The sequence below is a fragment of the Rhinoderma darwinii genome, chromosome 12 (genome assembly GCF_050947455.1).
Source record: "Rhinoderma darwinii isolate aRhiDar2 chromosome 12, aRhiDar2.hap1, whole genome shotgun sequence".
Classification (NCBI taxonomy): Eukaryota; Metazoa; Chordata; class Amphibia; order Anura; family Rhinodermatidae; genus Rhinoderma; species Rhinoderma darwinii.
The window spans coordinates 57,271,028-57,288,181 of record NC_134698.1 but is presented as its reverse complement, the minus strand read 5'-3'; the positions used below and the strand labels follow the sequence as shown (position 1 = coordinate 57,288,181).

General features: G+C 47.6%; 2 protein-coding genes across 5 annotated transcripts in view; one reads left to right on the top strand and one right to left on the bottom strand.

Moving 5' to 3' along the window:
- FNTB (farnesyltransferase, CAAX box, subunit beta) overlaps positions 1–2,477 on the bottom strand; it is a 40,451-nt gene extending 37,974 nt beyond the window's left edge. The window contains exon 1 of one of the 3 annotated variants that reach the window (XM_075844691.1): positions 2,319–2,477. In XM_075844691.1, the coding sequence (XP_075700806.1) occupies positions 2,319–2,420 (102 nt within the window). In that variant the 5' untranslated portion in view covers positions 2,421–2,477. The remainder of the gene's footprint in view (positions 1–2,318) is intronic. The other 2 variants (XM_075844689.1, XM_075844690.1) reach the window with 2 other exon arrangements.
- Positions 2,290–17,154, top strand: part of RAB15 (RAB15, member RAS oncogene family) — a 77,944-nt gene continuing 63,079 nt past the window's right edge. The window contains exon 1 of one of the 2 annotated variants that reach the window (XM_075844693.1): positions 2,290–2,447. Coding sequence is in view for 1 of the 2 variants with exons in the window: in XM_075844692.1 (XP_075700807.1) it covers positions 9,816–9,939 (124 nt within the window). In the remaining variant the exon portion in view is untranslated. Of the gene's footprint in view, positions 2,448–9,519; positions 9,940–17,154 lie in introns of those variants that run through there. The other variant, XM_075844692.1, reaches the window with a different exon arrangement.

The following is a 17,154-nucleotide window of genomic DNA, read 5'->3' as shown; positions in this document are numbered from 1 at the left end:
CTGCGTGTGACTGCACCCTTAGGCCCTGTTCACACAGAGTTTTTTGACGAGTTTTTTGGCGCGGAAGCCGCTACGCAAAACTCGTCAAAAAACGCCCGAAAATGCCTCCCATTGATTTCAATGGGAGGCGGTTTTTTGGCGCGAGCAGAAAAACCGCATCGCGGTAAAAATAAGCGACATGACCTATCTTCACGTGTTTACGCCTCTGACCTCCCATTGACATCAACGGGAGGCAGAGAAAGCATATTTCGCTGAGTTTTTTTGCCCGTAGCACTCAATTGGCGCGACGAAAAACACGGCAAACGGCGTGCAGGAAGGACAAAATCTGCCTCAAAATCCCAAACGGAATTTTGAGGCAGAACTTTCCTCCTGCAAAAAAACTCAGTGTGAACGAGGCCTTAGACCTCATGCACATGAGCTGTCACATGGACTCATGCATTTCAATTTGGCCATTCAGACGACCGTTGTTTCAAAACATCTGAAATTCAGACGTGGAAAACTGCAGTTTTTTACGTCCGAGGTGGGCTACGCTCGTGTGACGGAGCCCTTAGGCCTCATGCACACGGCCGTGATTTTCGGGTCGGCCGGCGAGTGACACCCGCGAACCGCCTGCAAATGGCGGGCCGTGCACATGGCCGCGTCCATTATTTCCTACGAGCCACGGCCGTAATAAGACATGTCTGTTCTTTCTGCGGTCCGGGCTCCTGGGCCATGCGCGGACCGTGGAAGCCACGGTCGTGTGCATGGCCCCATAGGAATGAATGGGGCCACAATACTCCTGTGGATTTTCGGCCACAAAAGCACGTTCATGTGAATGGGGCTTTAGGCCTCATGCACACAAACTTGCTTTTGCGTCCGCATTTCATTCCTATGGCACCATGCACACGACCGTGGTTTTCGCTGTTCCTTTCAGGACCGCAAACATGAGCTGCCGAAACTCAGGACATGTCTCATTATGGCCAGCAAATTCGCTACAGAGTTGCCCATAGAAGTCTATGGGCCCGTGGAAACTGCGGATACACCTCCGTGTGACATCCGTAATTTGCTAAAGTGTTGCTAAGCGACGGCAGGAAGTCAGTATCATTGTTTTCCGTGCATTTTTTTTTATATGATCCGCATTTTGCCGACACACAAATGCACTGACATTTCAACCGCAAAAATCAGACCACGGTCCAGGAAGACCAGAAAAACACTACGGTCGTGGGCATGAGGCCTTACTAAGAATCCTTAGGCCTCATGCACACAAACGTATTTTTGCGGGTCGAAATTCTGCGGGTGAATTGTGGCACCATTCATTTCAATGGGCATATGCACATGACCGTGGTTTCCACCGCAAAAATAATGGACATGTCTTAATACGGACGTGTTCCGCGGTCCAGGCTCATGGAAATTAATGCACGCAGCCATGTGCAGGGCCCGCGATTCGGAGCGGCCCGCGGGTCACACTCCGTGGCCTTCCGACCCGAAAGTCACGGCCGTGCACACGTCTACGGTCGTGTGTATGAGGCCTTAGTCCACACTCCATTTTTTGCACGCTAATTTTGACGATTTTCTAGTGTCGTAATTAGAGTGTAGGAAAGGCTTCTATTTTGCCTCATTGTTTTCACTGAGAATCAGCGCTGTAGTTCATACATACGGTCAACTTCTATTCAAATTAATAGGAAGCAAAAAAAAAAAGCATCAAAATCAGCCTACAAAACGTTCTGATTTTGGCAGCAGATTCGGCGTCTAATTTTTTTTGCCTCAACTGAATACTGTGTGAACACGTCCTTAGGAAAACATATTGTTGTGTTTTGAAGTCCTTATAGATCTTTGATGGCTGTTGTGTCATGTGACCAGACACGTTTGGTAATTCCCCGTGTCAGCCAGTCCTGCGCCCTCTGCGGACCGCCACATCTGCATCGTTGCCAGTCTAGTCACTTTAGGATGCAGTCACACAAGGCGGATTTTATTGCATACGTTTTCTGCAACTAAAAATTAGCTCCATTCATCGGAATGGGGTTTATTTCTGGAGCAGGTGCATGAATTGCTGCAACAAAATCTGCCGTGTGTGACTGCGCCCTTACCGGACACGATCCTACACTATACTGGACCATCACTTATTACACCTGCAGGAAGTGGGTGAAGTGACAAACACCTGTCAGACAACCACAAACATGACAAAGTAACGTGACCGGACATTGTATGAAGAAGTGTCATATACGGCAAGAAGCCGATATCTATGAACACACGAGAAGTAATGAGCGGCTATAGGAGGTGTGTAAAGTTACACAGGACACTGCAGCGATCACCAACTGCCCCAGAGACCGTGCCCCTACCTGCTCCACCGAGGTCTCCGTAGGGTTGAAGTCATCCTTTAGCCGCTCAACAGCGTGGTTCTCCCGTGTACACCGCAGCGGAGCTTCGCTGTACTCCGCCATGACTGGCAGACTGCACGCCTACTATCGGTAACACTGTCAACTACGGTGGCTCTGCAGGGTATGAATAAGTCAAACAGCGAACAAAGCCACGCCCATCTGTCAGAGTGGCAGGGGAGAGACGCTGTTTTAGCTTAGAGCGCCCTCTATTGGTTAGATGTAAAAGTTACTTCTTGTCGAAACTAAGCGCCTCACGTTCTTCTTTGGGAATTTTATTTATTGGGTTATCATCAAGACAGATTATATTAGTGTTAGTATTTCCAAAATCGGGACACATTGATTAATGTGACCAATTATACAAGCTTTCTGGTGTAATAGCGTTGAAAAGAACGATGTTTATAACACCATGTTTTTTAAAACCCCTGTCACTTTTTCAGATACCTATTTTTTTTTTTATTGTTTGAAGAAAGGGGTGTGGCTTTTAAGTTCCACTCTGCGCAACTTATTTTAAAGGCTCAATTCACACATCGCAGATAAAGCAGTAAAGGAAACCAGCAATTCATTCAACTTTGTGTTGAGTCACCTTCTTTGTGGTTAAAGTAAATGCTCTCAACTGGGTATGTTCACACAGAGTTCTTTGCAGGCAGAAAATTCGCATTTTTTTGACGCGATTTTAGACGCGTTTTTAGGCTTTTTTTTAGCTATCTCTTCAACAGAAAGATGGAATAACCGCAAGCGTTTTTTGCCAGAAAACGCGTCATACAACGCGTCAAAAATCGTGGCAAAACAACGCATCAAAACACGTGTTTATTTCCGTCTCCCATTGATTTCAATGGGGTTTTTGAGGCGGAAAACGCCTCAAGATAGGGCATGCCGCTTCTTTTTACAACGAGCGTTTTTTTTGCTCGCGGTAATAAAAAACGCCTCCACCTCCCATTGAAATCAATGGGAGTAAATTTTGGCCGCTTTTTGCCGCAGTTTTTGTCACGCAAAAATTTCTGTGTGAACAGGGCGGGTATGTTCACACGTTGTGGTTTCAGGCATATTTCAGGGCATTTATGCCTCGAAAAACGCCTGAAAAAACGGAAGCTGAACGCCTACAAACATCTGCCCATTGAAATCAATTGGAAAAACAGCATTTAGTTCATACGGGGCGTCTTTTTACGCCTCTATTTAAGCTCCGTTTTTTAAAACAGACGCTCCGTAAAAAGAAGTAGGGGTATGTTCACACGCTTAACCAAAAACGTCTGAAAATACGGAGCTGTTTTCAGAGAAAACAGCCTCTGATTTTCAGGCGTTTTTGAAGCTGAAAATGAAGCTTCTATTTGGAGCTTCTTTTCAGGCTAAGTTCACACAAAGTTTTTTGACAAGTTTTTTGACGCGGAAACTGTGCCGCAAAACTCGTCAAAAACGGCTTGAAAATGCCTCCCATTGATTTCAATGGGAGGCGGGGGACATGCCCTATCTTCGGGCGTTTACGCCTCTGACCTCTCATTGACTTCAAAACTGAATTTTGAGGCAGAAATTCCGCCTGCAAAAAAACTCAGTGTGAACATAGCCTCAGGCTTAGTTTGAGGCGTTTTTTGAGGCGTTTACCATAGTGTTCAATGGAAAATCAGCTCCAAAAACGCCTCAAGAAGTGACATGCTACTTCTTTTTACAGAGCATCTTTTTACGCTCCGTTTTTTAAAACAGCAGCGTAAAAAGACGACCGTAAGAAATAAATGCTGTTTTTCCCATTGATTTCAATGGGCAGATGTTTGTAGGCGTTCAGCTTCCGTTTTTTCAGGCGTTTTTCGAGGCGTAAACCCCCCGAAATACACCTGAAAGCACTGCGTGTGAACATACCCTTAGGATTTTGCCGTGTAAAAGCTACAAATTAGGCCTCATGCACACGAACGTATTTTTTCCCTCCCGTAAATACGGGTCCTTGGTCACACGTATTCGACCCGTATTGCACCAGTATTAACGGACCCGTGCCCGTAAATACGGGTCCGGTGTCACCAGTATTCCACCCGTATTTACGGGCACGTTTTCGATGCAAAATTGCACTGCACTAATCGGCGGCCCCTTCTCTCTATCAGTGCAGGATAGAGAGAAGGGGCAGCCCTTTCCGAGTTAAAAGTAAAAGAAATTCATACTTATCCGGCCGTTGTCTTGGTGACGCGTCCCTCTTTCGACATCCATCCCGACCTCCCTGAATAATGCGGCAGTCCATGTGACCGCTGCAGCCTGTGATTGGCCTGTGATTGGCTGCAGCAGTCACATGGGCTGTAACGTCATCCCAGGAGGCCGGACTGGAGGAAGAAGCAGGGAGTTCTCGGTAAGTATCTATATTGTGATCGGAAGTCACTGTCCAGGGTGCTGAAAGAGTTACTGCTGATCGTTTAACTCTTTCAGCACCCTGGACAGCGACTATCCACTGACGTCGCCTAGCAACGCTCCCGTAATTACGGGTGCACACACGTAGTCACCCGTAATTACGGGAGCCCCATAGACTTCTAAGGGGCTGCCCGTGCCGTAATTAAGGCCTAAAATAGGACATGTTCTATATTTTTCAACGGCCTGGGCACCTTCCCGTAAGCATACTGTAATCATGATTACAGTACGGGACAGTTGTCCGGCAGCGAGGCAGGGACTCCTAGCATCGTACATAAGTATGATGCTAGGAGCCCGGCTCCCTGCAGTGTGTTCAGTCCGGGACTTGCGGCCGAAATACATCCGTCAATTACGGACGTAATGACCTCGTGTGAATCCAGCCTGAGATAGTGTAATTATCTTATGGCTAATAAAGCAGCAGTGTAATAGCGGTGCAGTCAGCCCCAGTGGTTGGGCATACATCTAAACAGGCCCTACAGGAGTATTCACCCTGAAAAGGACCCCCTGGCTCTGGAGAAGACCTCTGCTTGGTGTGCAGCTGTACAGCATGACCTATGCTGCGGGAATGTCCAGGACAAGATTAGAAAAAAAGTGTCTCCTATATTTCCTAGAAACAGTGCCACGCTTTTCGATAGGCTGTTTCTGGTATTGCAGCTTATCCGTATTCAAGTGAATGGGGATGCACTGGCTCAACAACTGGACCTCTGTAACAATACTCTTAGGCCAGTTTCCCATGTAGTGTAAACGCTGCGGAAATTCTGCAGCATTTACAGTAGCAGCAAAGTGGATGAGATTTTGAAAATCTCATGCCCTCGCTGTGGAAAAAACGCGGTGCAGAATTTAAATCCGTAGCATGTCAATTTATGCTGCGTTTTTGTTGCTTTTGTGTTGCGAGCTTTCCCCATTGAATCCCCAATGGGGATGCAAAACCCACAACAGAGCGATTCAGCCGCAAAAAACGCAACTCAAAAAAAAATTCAAATTCATACTTACCCAGAACTCTCTGCTTCTTCCTCTAGTCCGGCCTCCTGGGATGACGTTTCATCCCATGTGACTGCTGCAGCCAATCACAGGCTGCAGCGGTCACATGAGCTGTAGCATCATCCAGGGAGGCCGGACCGGACGGCAAAGCAGTGATGCGTCACCATGACAATGGCCTAGGTAAGTATGGGTGTTTTTTTTTTAATCATTAGTTCTACGCTACTTACCGAAGCGGAAATTCCAGCCCGAAAAACCGCACCACAATGTGCGTTTTTTCAAATAGAACGTGCTGCAGCTTCGAGGTCGGGTAGGCTGTGTCGTTTTTTTGCAGCGTAACCGGCTCGTGGGAACCCAGCCCTATGCTACTATCTGTATAAATGATACTCTCTTCTGTAGAGGATTCTCGCTTCATGGGACTCTTTGTAAATTAGATTTAGTGGGGTGGGAGGGATAATATAATATTGAAATTTTTGCTTGGCGATTCCCTTTAAATCTATGATCTCTTCATTGATTCCCATGGAAGCGGGTTGCACTTGTTGCCAGGGAGATAAGTGACTAATGCCAGCATAAAGGTCAGTCTATTTCTATGTATTATATCTGCGTGTTTTATTAAACTTTGTGCTAATATCATTTATTTCCTGTAATAACTTTGTAGCTGCATCTCAATTTGCGGTTTTCTTTTCAATGGCTGTCTGTTCCACCTTCACTACATTGAAGGAAAGAACTGTATAAAATGGTTTGTCACCTCTATCTTTATCTAACACATTTACATTATCTCTGGCACAGACTCAAAGTTATTCTGGATATGGTTTCCACTAGTCACTTATTGAACTGATGAAAACTAGAAGCTGCAATGTACTAAACATGGTCTTAGATGATCAGATAGTTACAAAGATATTTGTAAATAATGTAGAAATATAGCATTAAAATTAAGTAAAGAGCACTAAGGCCCCATACACACGACCGTAAAACCGTGGACCATAACACGGTCCACGGTTTTACAGACCCATTCTGTTCTATTTGCCGCGGACACCTTTCCCTATCGCTACGGATGGGTGTCTGTGCCGTAGAACTGTGCCGGGAATTATGGGGCATGTCCGTTTTTCCGAGTTTTACGGGCCATGCTCCCATACTTTGTATGGGAGAACAGCCCGAAAATGCGGGCAGCCATCAGCTGACAGGCGTGCCCGCAATCGTGGGCCACGATTACGGGTATGGTCCTGTGCATGGGGCCTAAGCCTGCTGCAATACTGCTGCATTTAATATTCAGCACTGTATTCGTTCCACTATAGCTTTCAGACAACTACTGGTCATATAGGGCTTGTTTAGCAAATGACGCGGGCCCTGCTTAGAAGCCTCCCTCTCTTACGTAAAGCTGGAAGCCATATTCACGTAGCACTGGAGGACCACAGGGACTTGCACTGTAAGCAGTGGATATCTTGGAAATGCATTCATTTCCACTGACGTTAAAAGGCTATATAAGGTCTTACTTAGGGCTTGTCCACATGTAACGGAATTGCTGCAGAACATTTCTGCAGCAATTTTGTTGAAAGTAGGAAACTCTCCTCTGCGGCAAAAACACACCATTTTCTGCATTTCTGACTGCAGAAAATGGTGCGTATTTTGCTGCGTTTCACAATGCTTGGAGATGGTGACGTCTCCTCTGAAAAACAAAGCAATTCAGTCCACTCTCCGCAGCAGGATTTGACATGTTGTGGTTCGAAAAATACTCACCGCAGGTCAATTTCTGCTTGGAATTTTTACGCACCGTTTGTTATATTTCACCCACTTTTTTGCTACTGTATTCTGCTGCGTATTTTCTAACCGCAATTCCAGACGGAAAAAAATGCAACAATACGGCTACGTGTGGACGAGCCCTACCTCGGCTTCTGGCAGGGCCGGATCAAGATTGGTGGAGTCTCTTGTGCAAAAATGTAACCTCCCCAGTAACCGAGTCATATAATGCATGGCTAAACTGGCCATATACCTTCGGTTCCCTAGAGGTAAGCGGAGCCAGAGATGTCTGGAATTGGCTTATTCCATCTCCCTATCAAATAAACCCGAACCTGACCTGTGACCATTGGATTTCTTCTAGTAAGTCATGTAGGAAGAAGGGACAATTGAGCTCTGAACAAAAGGGAAAGACGTTCCAACCCTCAGTGGTGGTCAAAGACAAGCCTCCCAATCATTCTAGATCCAGCAGGACAGTCACAGATTCTGGGAGGTGTACAGCTGTCCCGGGTGGCCAGCAGCATGTCCCGGATTCAACTGTATCTGCGTCCTCATGATGGAACAGGGAGCCGTAAGCTCCCTGCTCCACCATTCACTATGTAGCGCCTGCTGTGAACTGTTTGGCGCAGACAGGCACGATGCAATGATGTCATCGCGCCTGTCTGTGCAAAGCCACTTATAGCACAGACCGGGGGAGCAAAGGAATCTCCTCCATTTGTCATGGGAACGGGCTGGGTATTTTTTTTATTTTTAGGAGGCAATGTGTGGCTATATTTTGTGTTTGGGGAGACACTATGGGACATGATACAGTGTGTGGAAGCACTATGGGCACATTAATATCCCCATAGTGACTCCACATAGTATATACTGCGTGGGTGGCACTTTGCTGCATTATACATTGTGGGGGGCACTATGGAGGCATTATACTGTGGGGAGGCACTATGGGACATTATACTGTGTAAGGGGCACTATGCTGCATTGTACAGTGTGGGGTGCACTATGGGTCATTATAATGTTGTGGGGGGCACTACTCGGGCATTTTAATGTGTATGTGGGGGGCACTATAAAGTGGGTAGGTGTTATGGGGGCAATCTATTGTGGAAAGGCTCTATGGGGGCATTATACTGTGGGGAGGTGCTGTGGGGGCATTGTATTGTGGGAAGGCACTATGGGTGCTGGGTGTGTCTGGACAGAAAATGGGTGGGGATTGGGCAGGGTTAGAGGCATAGCTTAACAGTAACATGACCTGTACATAGTTCTAGACACGTCATAAAATGTTTTAAGGTGACAAGGTGGTAGGGCTTTTGTCTGCTAAAAAGAAATCAAATTATTGTATAGGGGTGTAAGGTCAGAGGAGGTTGCAATAATCATCTGATTCTTAGCTTCTACCCCAGAAGAGATGTCCAGTTGTAACTCAATGGGAACGCTATTCCAGACATTAAATGTTCATTATTTCCTAACATCAGTCAGTAGAACTGGCGACTAACCGTGTTAGAATGAATTGAATAGTTCTAGCTATTCTATAATTCTATATATATCTGATAAGCTTAGAATTGTCTAACATCTAAAATCCTATAGGTCTGCCGTGTAATCTGAAGAGGTAGAAAGCAGCCTAAAGTCAGCAGAAAATCCTTTTTAAAATTATTTTTTCTGCAGGGGCAAACTTAAAAATATCAACATATTTCAGCAAAATGCTATATATACAGTACAGTCGCTTTCAGAAAGCTATGTTATGTATAGGATTCCCAGACCCAGTGCAAAATTAAAGAAAATATATTTGCAATCCATAGTGACTATTTCTTTATACGATTGTCTAAACGATATCATTTTACCAAATTTCTAACCCTGTCAAACAGGACTGACGGGTTCTCTATTTCTATCGGTCATTGAAACGTATGAAGCAAAAAGCAGGAATGTGTGACCAGGAAATAGACAGCCCAGTACCACCTGCTGGCAAGCGATTACTGATCTACATCATCAGTCCACCTGTCTGGCCATTCCTCCACACACACCCAGCTTTTCTGTCTGTATGAGCTCTAGGTGTACACATCAGCCTCTCCTAATCCAGTCTACTGCATAAGGTGGAGCCTGGCTGCTGCTGCTGCCTCCTCCTCCAAGACCATTTTGCTCCACCATCTGGGCATTTCACACAAGGCTCTGTGTATTTTTTTTTTTAATAGATTTCCTAGAAGCAGGAATCATCTACATCCTGCTTCTCATTAAGATTTAAGGAGAGGCTCCAAGGATAATCCCTTTAAGGAGAAGCATCGGCAATGGATGGAGAGCAGGGAGCCTCCTGATTGACTCCAGCCTCCTCCCATCCCTGCTACTCACTGTCTATGTGCACAGGCTGCTAGCAGACACACAATGGCCAAACAATATGATGTTCTATTCAGATTACTTCTCATTGGGGACTCTGGGGTTGGAAAAACATGTTTGCTCTGCAGATTCACAGACAACGAATTTCATCCTTCCCATATCTCGACAATAGGTAAGATGTTGTTTTGTCTCTATGGATGCATCAGATGTTGATGAGGGAGATTATAGTGTTTATGTTAAACCTGCGTTCATTGTAATATATACCGCCGCTGTTCAATATACCCTTATGTGATCTTGTAATTATAACAGACAAGACATGTCCTCATTTTTGATGATGAGAGTTGTCTAATAGGCTCGGTAATTATTTGTATTTTCATGCCGATTTATGTCATGAAGACTTCGTGTGATCATTTTATTGATTATTTCTAATGAATAATGATCCTGAACTCCTCTATATACAACGTGCCGCTGCTTCTGTGTAATGTAGAGAAACGCTTACGTTTGCCTGTCTGAGTCATTTGTTAATGTCTATAGATAATATGTTGTGTAAATTCTGGCAGTGAATGTAGCGTGGTGTTACTGTAGACCCCATTATGGAGAATAGCAGATACATTTTGCTATTATGATTTTTTTTTGGGTGAAAAATAGTTCCCGTCCTAGTAAATTATCTCCGTATGTCAATGACCAGCTCAGATGTTCATCCCAATATTAAATGATGGAGACTTTACTCCGATTGGGGAGAAAATCTCAATGGGTTAACCGAGCCTAATAATACGCGTGTATCCAGTCTAATAATTGCAGTGTAATTGATATAATGGTTTGTTAAGAAACTGAGATCCTGCAATCGCTCAACTACTGCCTTTGCTTGAAATTCCTCCTCCATGACATCATACACTACAACCTGAGGAGCGCAGATCTTTCAAGTGAAGGATTAATGCCTTAGGGCCTGTTAGTTTCCGGTAAAACCATGAACACGCCGACAGAGCCCATTAAAGTAAATGTTTCAGTTGTTCAACGGAACCACCGCTTCCGGTATTTTCGCTGTGCTGTTTCTCTGATGGAGCAGAACAGCGGAAAGACGAACGCAGGTGTGAACCTTCCCGTATATAACAATTTTCTAAGTTGTTATAATCAGAATCGCTCCCATTAACAGCAGGACCGATTTGTTAATATACACACAGGACTACGAGTAATTGCAAATTCCCTGCCATTGCCATTGAAATCCGTCAGACAGTGGGCACCTCTAGGTGGAGTCCATAGTCTGGTAAATTTACAAGGCGGCTGTGGTGAAATTGGTGCATGTCCATGCATTACAAGGACGTTCCCCTGCTGGTAGTGGCTCTGGGGGAGATTCGAACCCTTGCTGCCAGATTCCCCCACTGATTAGAACTGATCACTGGGGATCCTAGAAGATCCTTCCTCTGATCAGGCCAAATTTTGCTCTTCATTTGTATTGTTACAATGATCCCCCTACTTAGTCCAATTATAACTCTTTATTTGGGGAATTGCTAGTTGAGTAGTTCACTAGCATTAAATGGAAGCTCTAGTAAAAAAAAAAAGTTTTCCATTTAATTTATTATTTTCGAGAGTGCTTCAGACATTGATTCTAGTCCTAAAGTGGCTACAGCAGTAAGACGGCCACTGGTCCCCTACACTGGAGACGGGTAAATATTTTTCCACTCTTTTTATGTGACCGTTTTCGAAAGAAACAACAATTGGACTTTTTTACGCCGTGACAAGGTTTTTGTTTCAGCAAAACATATTTTTGTCTGCTAAAAAGACAAACTTGACCTTTTTTACAAGGAGTATATAGCAAAAGGCTGTGACTACCATATGTGTCTGTGCAAGAGAGGTCTTAATAAGTGTGTGTGCTATGGCAAAGAGGTACGTGCTTAGCAGACCATGTTACAGCAACTCATCAATAAGTACAGTTGATGAAGAAGCATTGAACTAAATGGCAAATGGGTATACGGGGTAGACGTCCGACTCCAGTGTCCCCTAAATATTCAGCACATACAAGACATCCCTTTGGCCCCAGTGTATAGGTACATACAGTGAAGGAAATAAGTATTTGATCCCTTGCTGATTTTGTAAGTTTGCCCACTGTCAAAGCCATGAACAGTCTAGAATTTTTAGGCTAGGTTAATTTTACCAGTGAGAGATTATATAAAAAAAACACAGAAAATCACATTGTCAAAATTATATATTTATTTGCATTGTGCACAGAGAAATAAGTATTTGATCACTTTGGCAAACAAGACTTAATACTTGGTGGCAAAACCCTTGTTGGCAAGCACAGCAGTCAGACTTTTTTGTAGTTGATGATGAGGTTTGCACACATGTTAGATGGAATTTTGGCCCACTCCTCTTTGCAGATCATCTGTAAATCATTAAGATTTCGAGGCTGTCGCTTGGCAACTCGGATCTTCAGCTCCCTCCATAAGTTTTCGATGGGATTAAGGTCTGGAGACTGGCTAGGCCACTCCATGACCTTAATGTGCTTCTTTTTGAGCCACTCCTTTCTTGCCTTGGCTGTATGTTTTAGGTAATTGTCGTGCTGGAAGACCCAGCCACGAGCCATTTTTAATGTCCTGGTGGAGGGAAGGAGGTTGTCACTCAGGATTTGACGGTACTTGGCTCCATCCATTCTCCCATTGATGCGGTGAAGTAGTCCTGTGCCCTTAGCAGAGAAACACCCCCAAAACATAATGTTTCCACCTCCATGCTTGACAGTGGGGACGGTGTTCTTTGGGTCATAGGCAGCATTTCTCTTCCTCCAAACACGGCGAGTTGAGTTAATGCCAAAGAGCTCAATTTTAGTCTCATCTGACCACAGCACCTTCTCCCAATCACTCTCAGAATCATCCAGATGTTCATTTGCAAACTTCAGACGGGCCTGTACATGTGCCTTCTTGAGCAGGGGGACCTTGCGGGCACTGCAGGATTTTAATCCATTACGGCGTAATGTGTTACCAATGGTTTTCTTGGTGACTGTGGTCCCAGCTGCCTTGAGATCATTAACAAGTTCCCCCTGTGTAGTTTTCGGCTGAGCTCTCACCTTCCTCAGGATCAAGGATACCCCACGAGGTGAGATTTTGCATGGAGCCTCAGATCGATGTCGATTGAGAGTCATTTTGTATGTCTTCCATTTTCTTACTATTGCACCAACAGTTGTCTCCTTCTCACCCAGCGTCTTACTTATGGTTTTGTAGCCCATTCCAGCCTTGTGCAGGTCTATGATCTTGTCCCTGACATCCTTAGAAAGCTCTTTGGTCTTGCCCATGTTGTAGAGGTTAGAGTCAGACTGATTAATTTAGTCTGTGGACAGGAGTCTTTTATACAGGTGACCATGTAAGAGCTGTCTTTAAAGAAGAGGCCGTACTGAAAGAAGAAAAAAGGAATAAGGGAAGGCCTCCATGACTAAAATAGATGGGAGGGACACAGAGTTGGCTGGCCTATGAGAGGAAAGGGGGGGGGGACAGCAGGAGGGCTTGAGTGAGAAGGGGTGGGGATTGAAGGGGATGTACCTGTTTCCTGTTTGTGCTCTCCCTCTCTTCGCCAGGACACAGGAGCAGGAACATGTTTGTTACCCCTGCTGCGTCTGATGAGGAGGCTATGGAGCTGTTGCGGGCCGCGGCAGCCTCTCAGGGTCCTGGATGGCTCGGAGCACGAGTGGCGACGCTGCTGCAGGGACAATCGGGCGCTCCGGTCCAGGAGCGAGCAGAGTCGGCTGGAGCAAGCGGGGAGCGCTCTGTCATGCCGGCGGTCGCGGGGCTGCTGGAGCAGGCCGAGGTACAGGACCGGCGTACCAGGGGGTCGGGCAGGAGAAGAGGAGAGCCCGTTTCCCCCATGACTCAGGCCAGGGCTGGCACTCCCGGCGTGACGCGCAGCACGAGGCGCTCGCGCCCGCCCGCAAGGCTGAGTCCTGAAGACATCCCGCGGGCGCGGCGGCGCAAGAGGAGCCCATCAGTGGACCCTGCAGGCCAGACCCCAGGGCGGCCTGCTGCTGCTCTTTCGTCTGGTCCTGGGAGGAATCCCAAAACGCGGCAGCGCCCGGCGGCAGCGGCGAGGAGGACGCGGCCTTCACTTCCGGTCACATCCTCTCCTTCTTCAGCACGTGGCGGAAGGGCAACGGCGACCCTGCATGGTGATGTGCCAGCCAGAGGGTCGGCTCATGGTGTCGTCGAGGTGGAAACGACCAGAGGTCGCAGGATGAGGTCGGTGGTTGGAGTGCCAGGGACGGAACAGCTTGGAGCTGGTTCAGCGGGACGGATGAGGCATGAACTGGACCTCGGCCAATTGGATGATGCGATGTCACCCCCCCTTTACTCAGACGAAAATCGGAATTCCCCGTGCACACATTGCCAATGCGGACAGCGCCAGAGGGAGTCCGGAGCATTGGAGGACGGTGAGCGGCGGGCCTCTCCACGTGGACATGGGGGTCCGGCTGACGGGTTCACAGCCCCTGGGCAGCCTGGTGAGTTGACACCTACGTTACCATTTCCAGCTTTATTGATGTCGGGTATCGGTGTAGAGGGTGTCGAGGCGGTGGGCGTCGCGGCGGAGTCGGGGGTCCCGTCGCTACAGGCGGGTGCGGGGGATAGTTTGGCGGAGTTAGTGGGATGTTTAAAAGTGTTAGTGGGGCGGCTAGGTGGTTCCCCTTCCCAAGAATCGTCAGGTGTGGCGCCGGCCGCGGTGTGGGGGGGCAGTGTTGGAAGCGCTCCGGTTCGTCAAAACGGTGGGGGGTTGAATGCCGGGGCAGCGGTGGCAGTGGCGGCGGCGGTTCAAACAGACTCGCCAAAGGAGGTTGATAGGGTGCGTCTTGATGATCGTGCGCGCGGGGAGGTTTATGTTTGTTATGAGGGCCCGTTAGGGGCGCATTTAAAGCAGGAGGTAAAGGAAAGGATTTGGAAGGACGAGTATGTGGAGATTTTTTCCTTGCTTCCGCTGGAGAAGTTTAATTTAGATAAGGTGAAGCGGGATGAAACAAAAAAGGATGAGGAAGAAAAGAGACGGTACAGGTTGATTCCAAAAACGTTCGTCAATTGGATGCAGGCTTTTGCAATTTTGGCGAGCGTTATTGGGGAAAAGGCGCCAGATAATTGTTCCGGCTTGTTTTGTTATTTGGATGCGGTGGGGGAGGCGCATCGGGTTTATGGGGGCCAGGCCTGGCTTCGTTACGATGAGCAGTTTCGGCAGAGGAAAGCGGTGCGGCCGAATATACGGTGGGACCATAAGGACATAGCCTTATGGTTGAAAGTGACGGCACTTTATAAGCAGGGGCAGTCCTTTCCCGGGAGCGGGAATGCAGCAGGAACTTCCGGCGGGGGTAGTCAGGCCTCAGGTTCAAAATTTGGGACGTGTTGGCAGTTCAATGAGGGGCAGTGCAAATTTGGAGCGACGTGTAAATTCAAGCATGCGTGTTCACATTGCAGCGGGCAGTCACATGGAGCGTCTAAATGTTTTAAGAAGGGTAAACGACAAGGGGGAGCCAGCGGTGCGTCTGGTTATGGGGGAGACTCCGGTGAAACTCATAAAGATGGCCCCCTTTCTAAGTAGGTACCCCAATAAGGAGGGGGCGCGGTTGATTAGTTTAGGTTTTGGTTACGGTTTCGTTATTCCGCCCCCTTTGCATGAGGTCCCTTTCACGCAGCGCAACCTTAAGTCGGCATATCAGCATGCGGGGGTAGTCTCGGAAAAAATCCGGAAGGAGATTGATCTGGGCAGAATGGCGGGCCCCTTTAGCACGATCCCAGTTCCAGGTTTGGTGGTGTCACCGTTAGGGGTGGTTCCAAAACGAGAAGGTAACAAATTCCGGCTTATTCAGCATTTGTCCTTCCCGAAGGGAGCGTCGGTTAACGATGGCATTGACCAGGATCTCTGTTCTGTGGTCTACACGTCGTTTGATGCGGCGGTAGCGTTGGTACGTGGTTACGGAAGAGGGGCTCTGATGGCAAAAACTGATATTCAAGCGGCGTTTCGTTTGTTGCCGGTTCATCCGGACAGCCAGAGGTTGTTGGGATGTTATTGGGAAGGGGATTATTACATTGATCGATGCCTTCCCATGGGTTGTTCGTTGTCGTGCGCGTACTTTGAGGTGTTTAGTTCTTTTTTGGAATGGGTAGTCAGGGAGGTCGCGGGGGTGGAATCAGTTATTCACTATCTCGACGATTTCTTGTGCGTTGGCCCGTCGTGTTCGGGGGTTTGCGCAAATTTGTTGGAGACGGTCAATTGGGTGTCAAGGGAGTTCGGTGTACCCTTGGCTGTGGAAAAAACTGAGGGTCCGGTGACGACCATTTGTTTTTTGGGAATTACTATCGACTCCGTAGCAATGGAGTGCAGATTGCCGGAGGATAAGTTGGGGGATTTGCGGTTGGTAGTGGAGCGAGCGTGTCGGATTAGGAAAATTACGCTACGTGAATTGCAGTCCTTATTGGGGAAGTTGAATTTTGCCTGCCGCATCATGCCGATGGGCAGGGTTTTTTGTCGGCGGTTGGCAGCGGCGACGGCGGGGGTTCGGGAACCCCATCATTTCATTCGTCTGGCTGCAGAGCACAGGGAAGATTTACAGGTCTGGCTCCATTTTCTGGCACAGTATAATGGGCGCTCTCTTTGGATGTCCCGGGCGTTAGATAGCTTCGATTTGGAATTGTTCACTGACGCGTCTGGGGCGGTGGGGTTCGGGGCGTTCTTTAAAGGTCAATGGTGCGCGGGAAAATGGCCGGTTGCATGGGTGGAGGCGGGACTGACGCGTAACTTGGCCCTACTCGAACTGTTTCCCATCGTGGTGGCGGTCACCATTTGGGGAGACAGGTTCCGGGACAAAAAAGTGCGTTTTCATTGCGACAATTTGGGGGTGGTGATGGCTATAAATAATACTTCGGCGTCGTCCCCTCCAGTGGTTCGCTTGTTGCGTCAGTTGGTGCTTTCCTGTTTGAGTTTAAATGCATGGGTGGTGGCGGTGCATGTTCCCGGGGTAGAGAATTGTATTGCTGACGCGCTTTCTCGCTCGCAGTGGGATCGTTTCCGGCAGCTGGTCCCGGACGCGGAGTTAACAGGGGTGGACTGTCCCAGTCATCTGTGGGAGCTGGTATCCAGGCGGCAGGTGCATTGATTAAACGTTCACTGGCCAGTGCGACGTGGTCGTCGTATGCGGCTGGATGGAGGCAATGGGAGGAGTGGGTGAGATCTTTGGGAGATGTGTGCTCGGATGATGATAGGATGGTGGCCTTGCTGTTTTGGTTGGGGGATGCGTTCGCCCGGGGTTGCACGGTCGCTAAGGTTAATCGCTTCGTGGCGGCCATTGCTTTCGGTTGTAAGTTACGGGGGTTGGCAGATATCACGAAGCGGTTTTTGGTGGGCCAGGCATTGAAAGGGCTGAGACGGG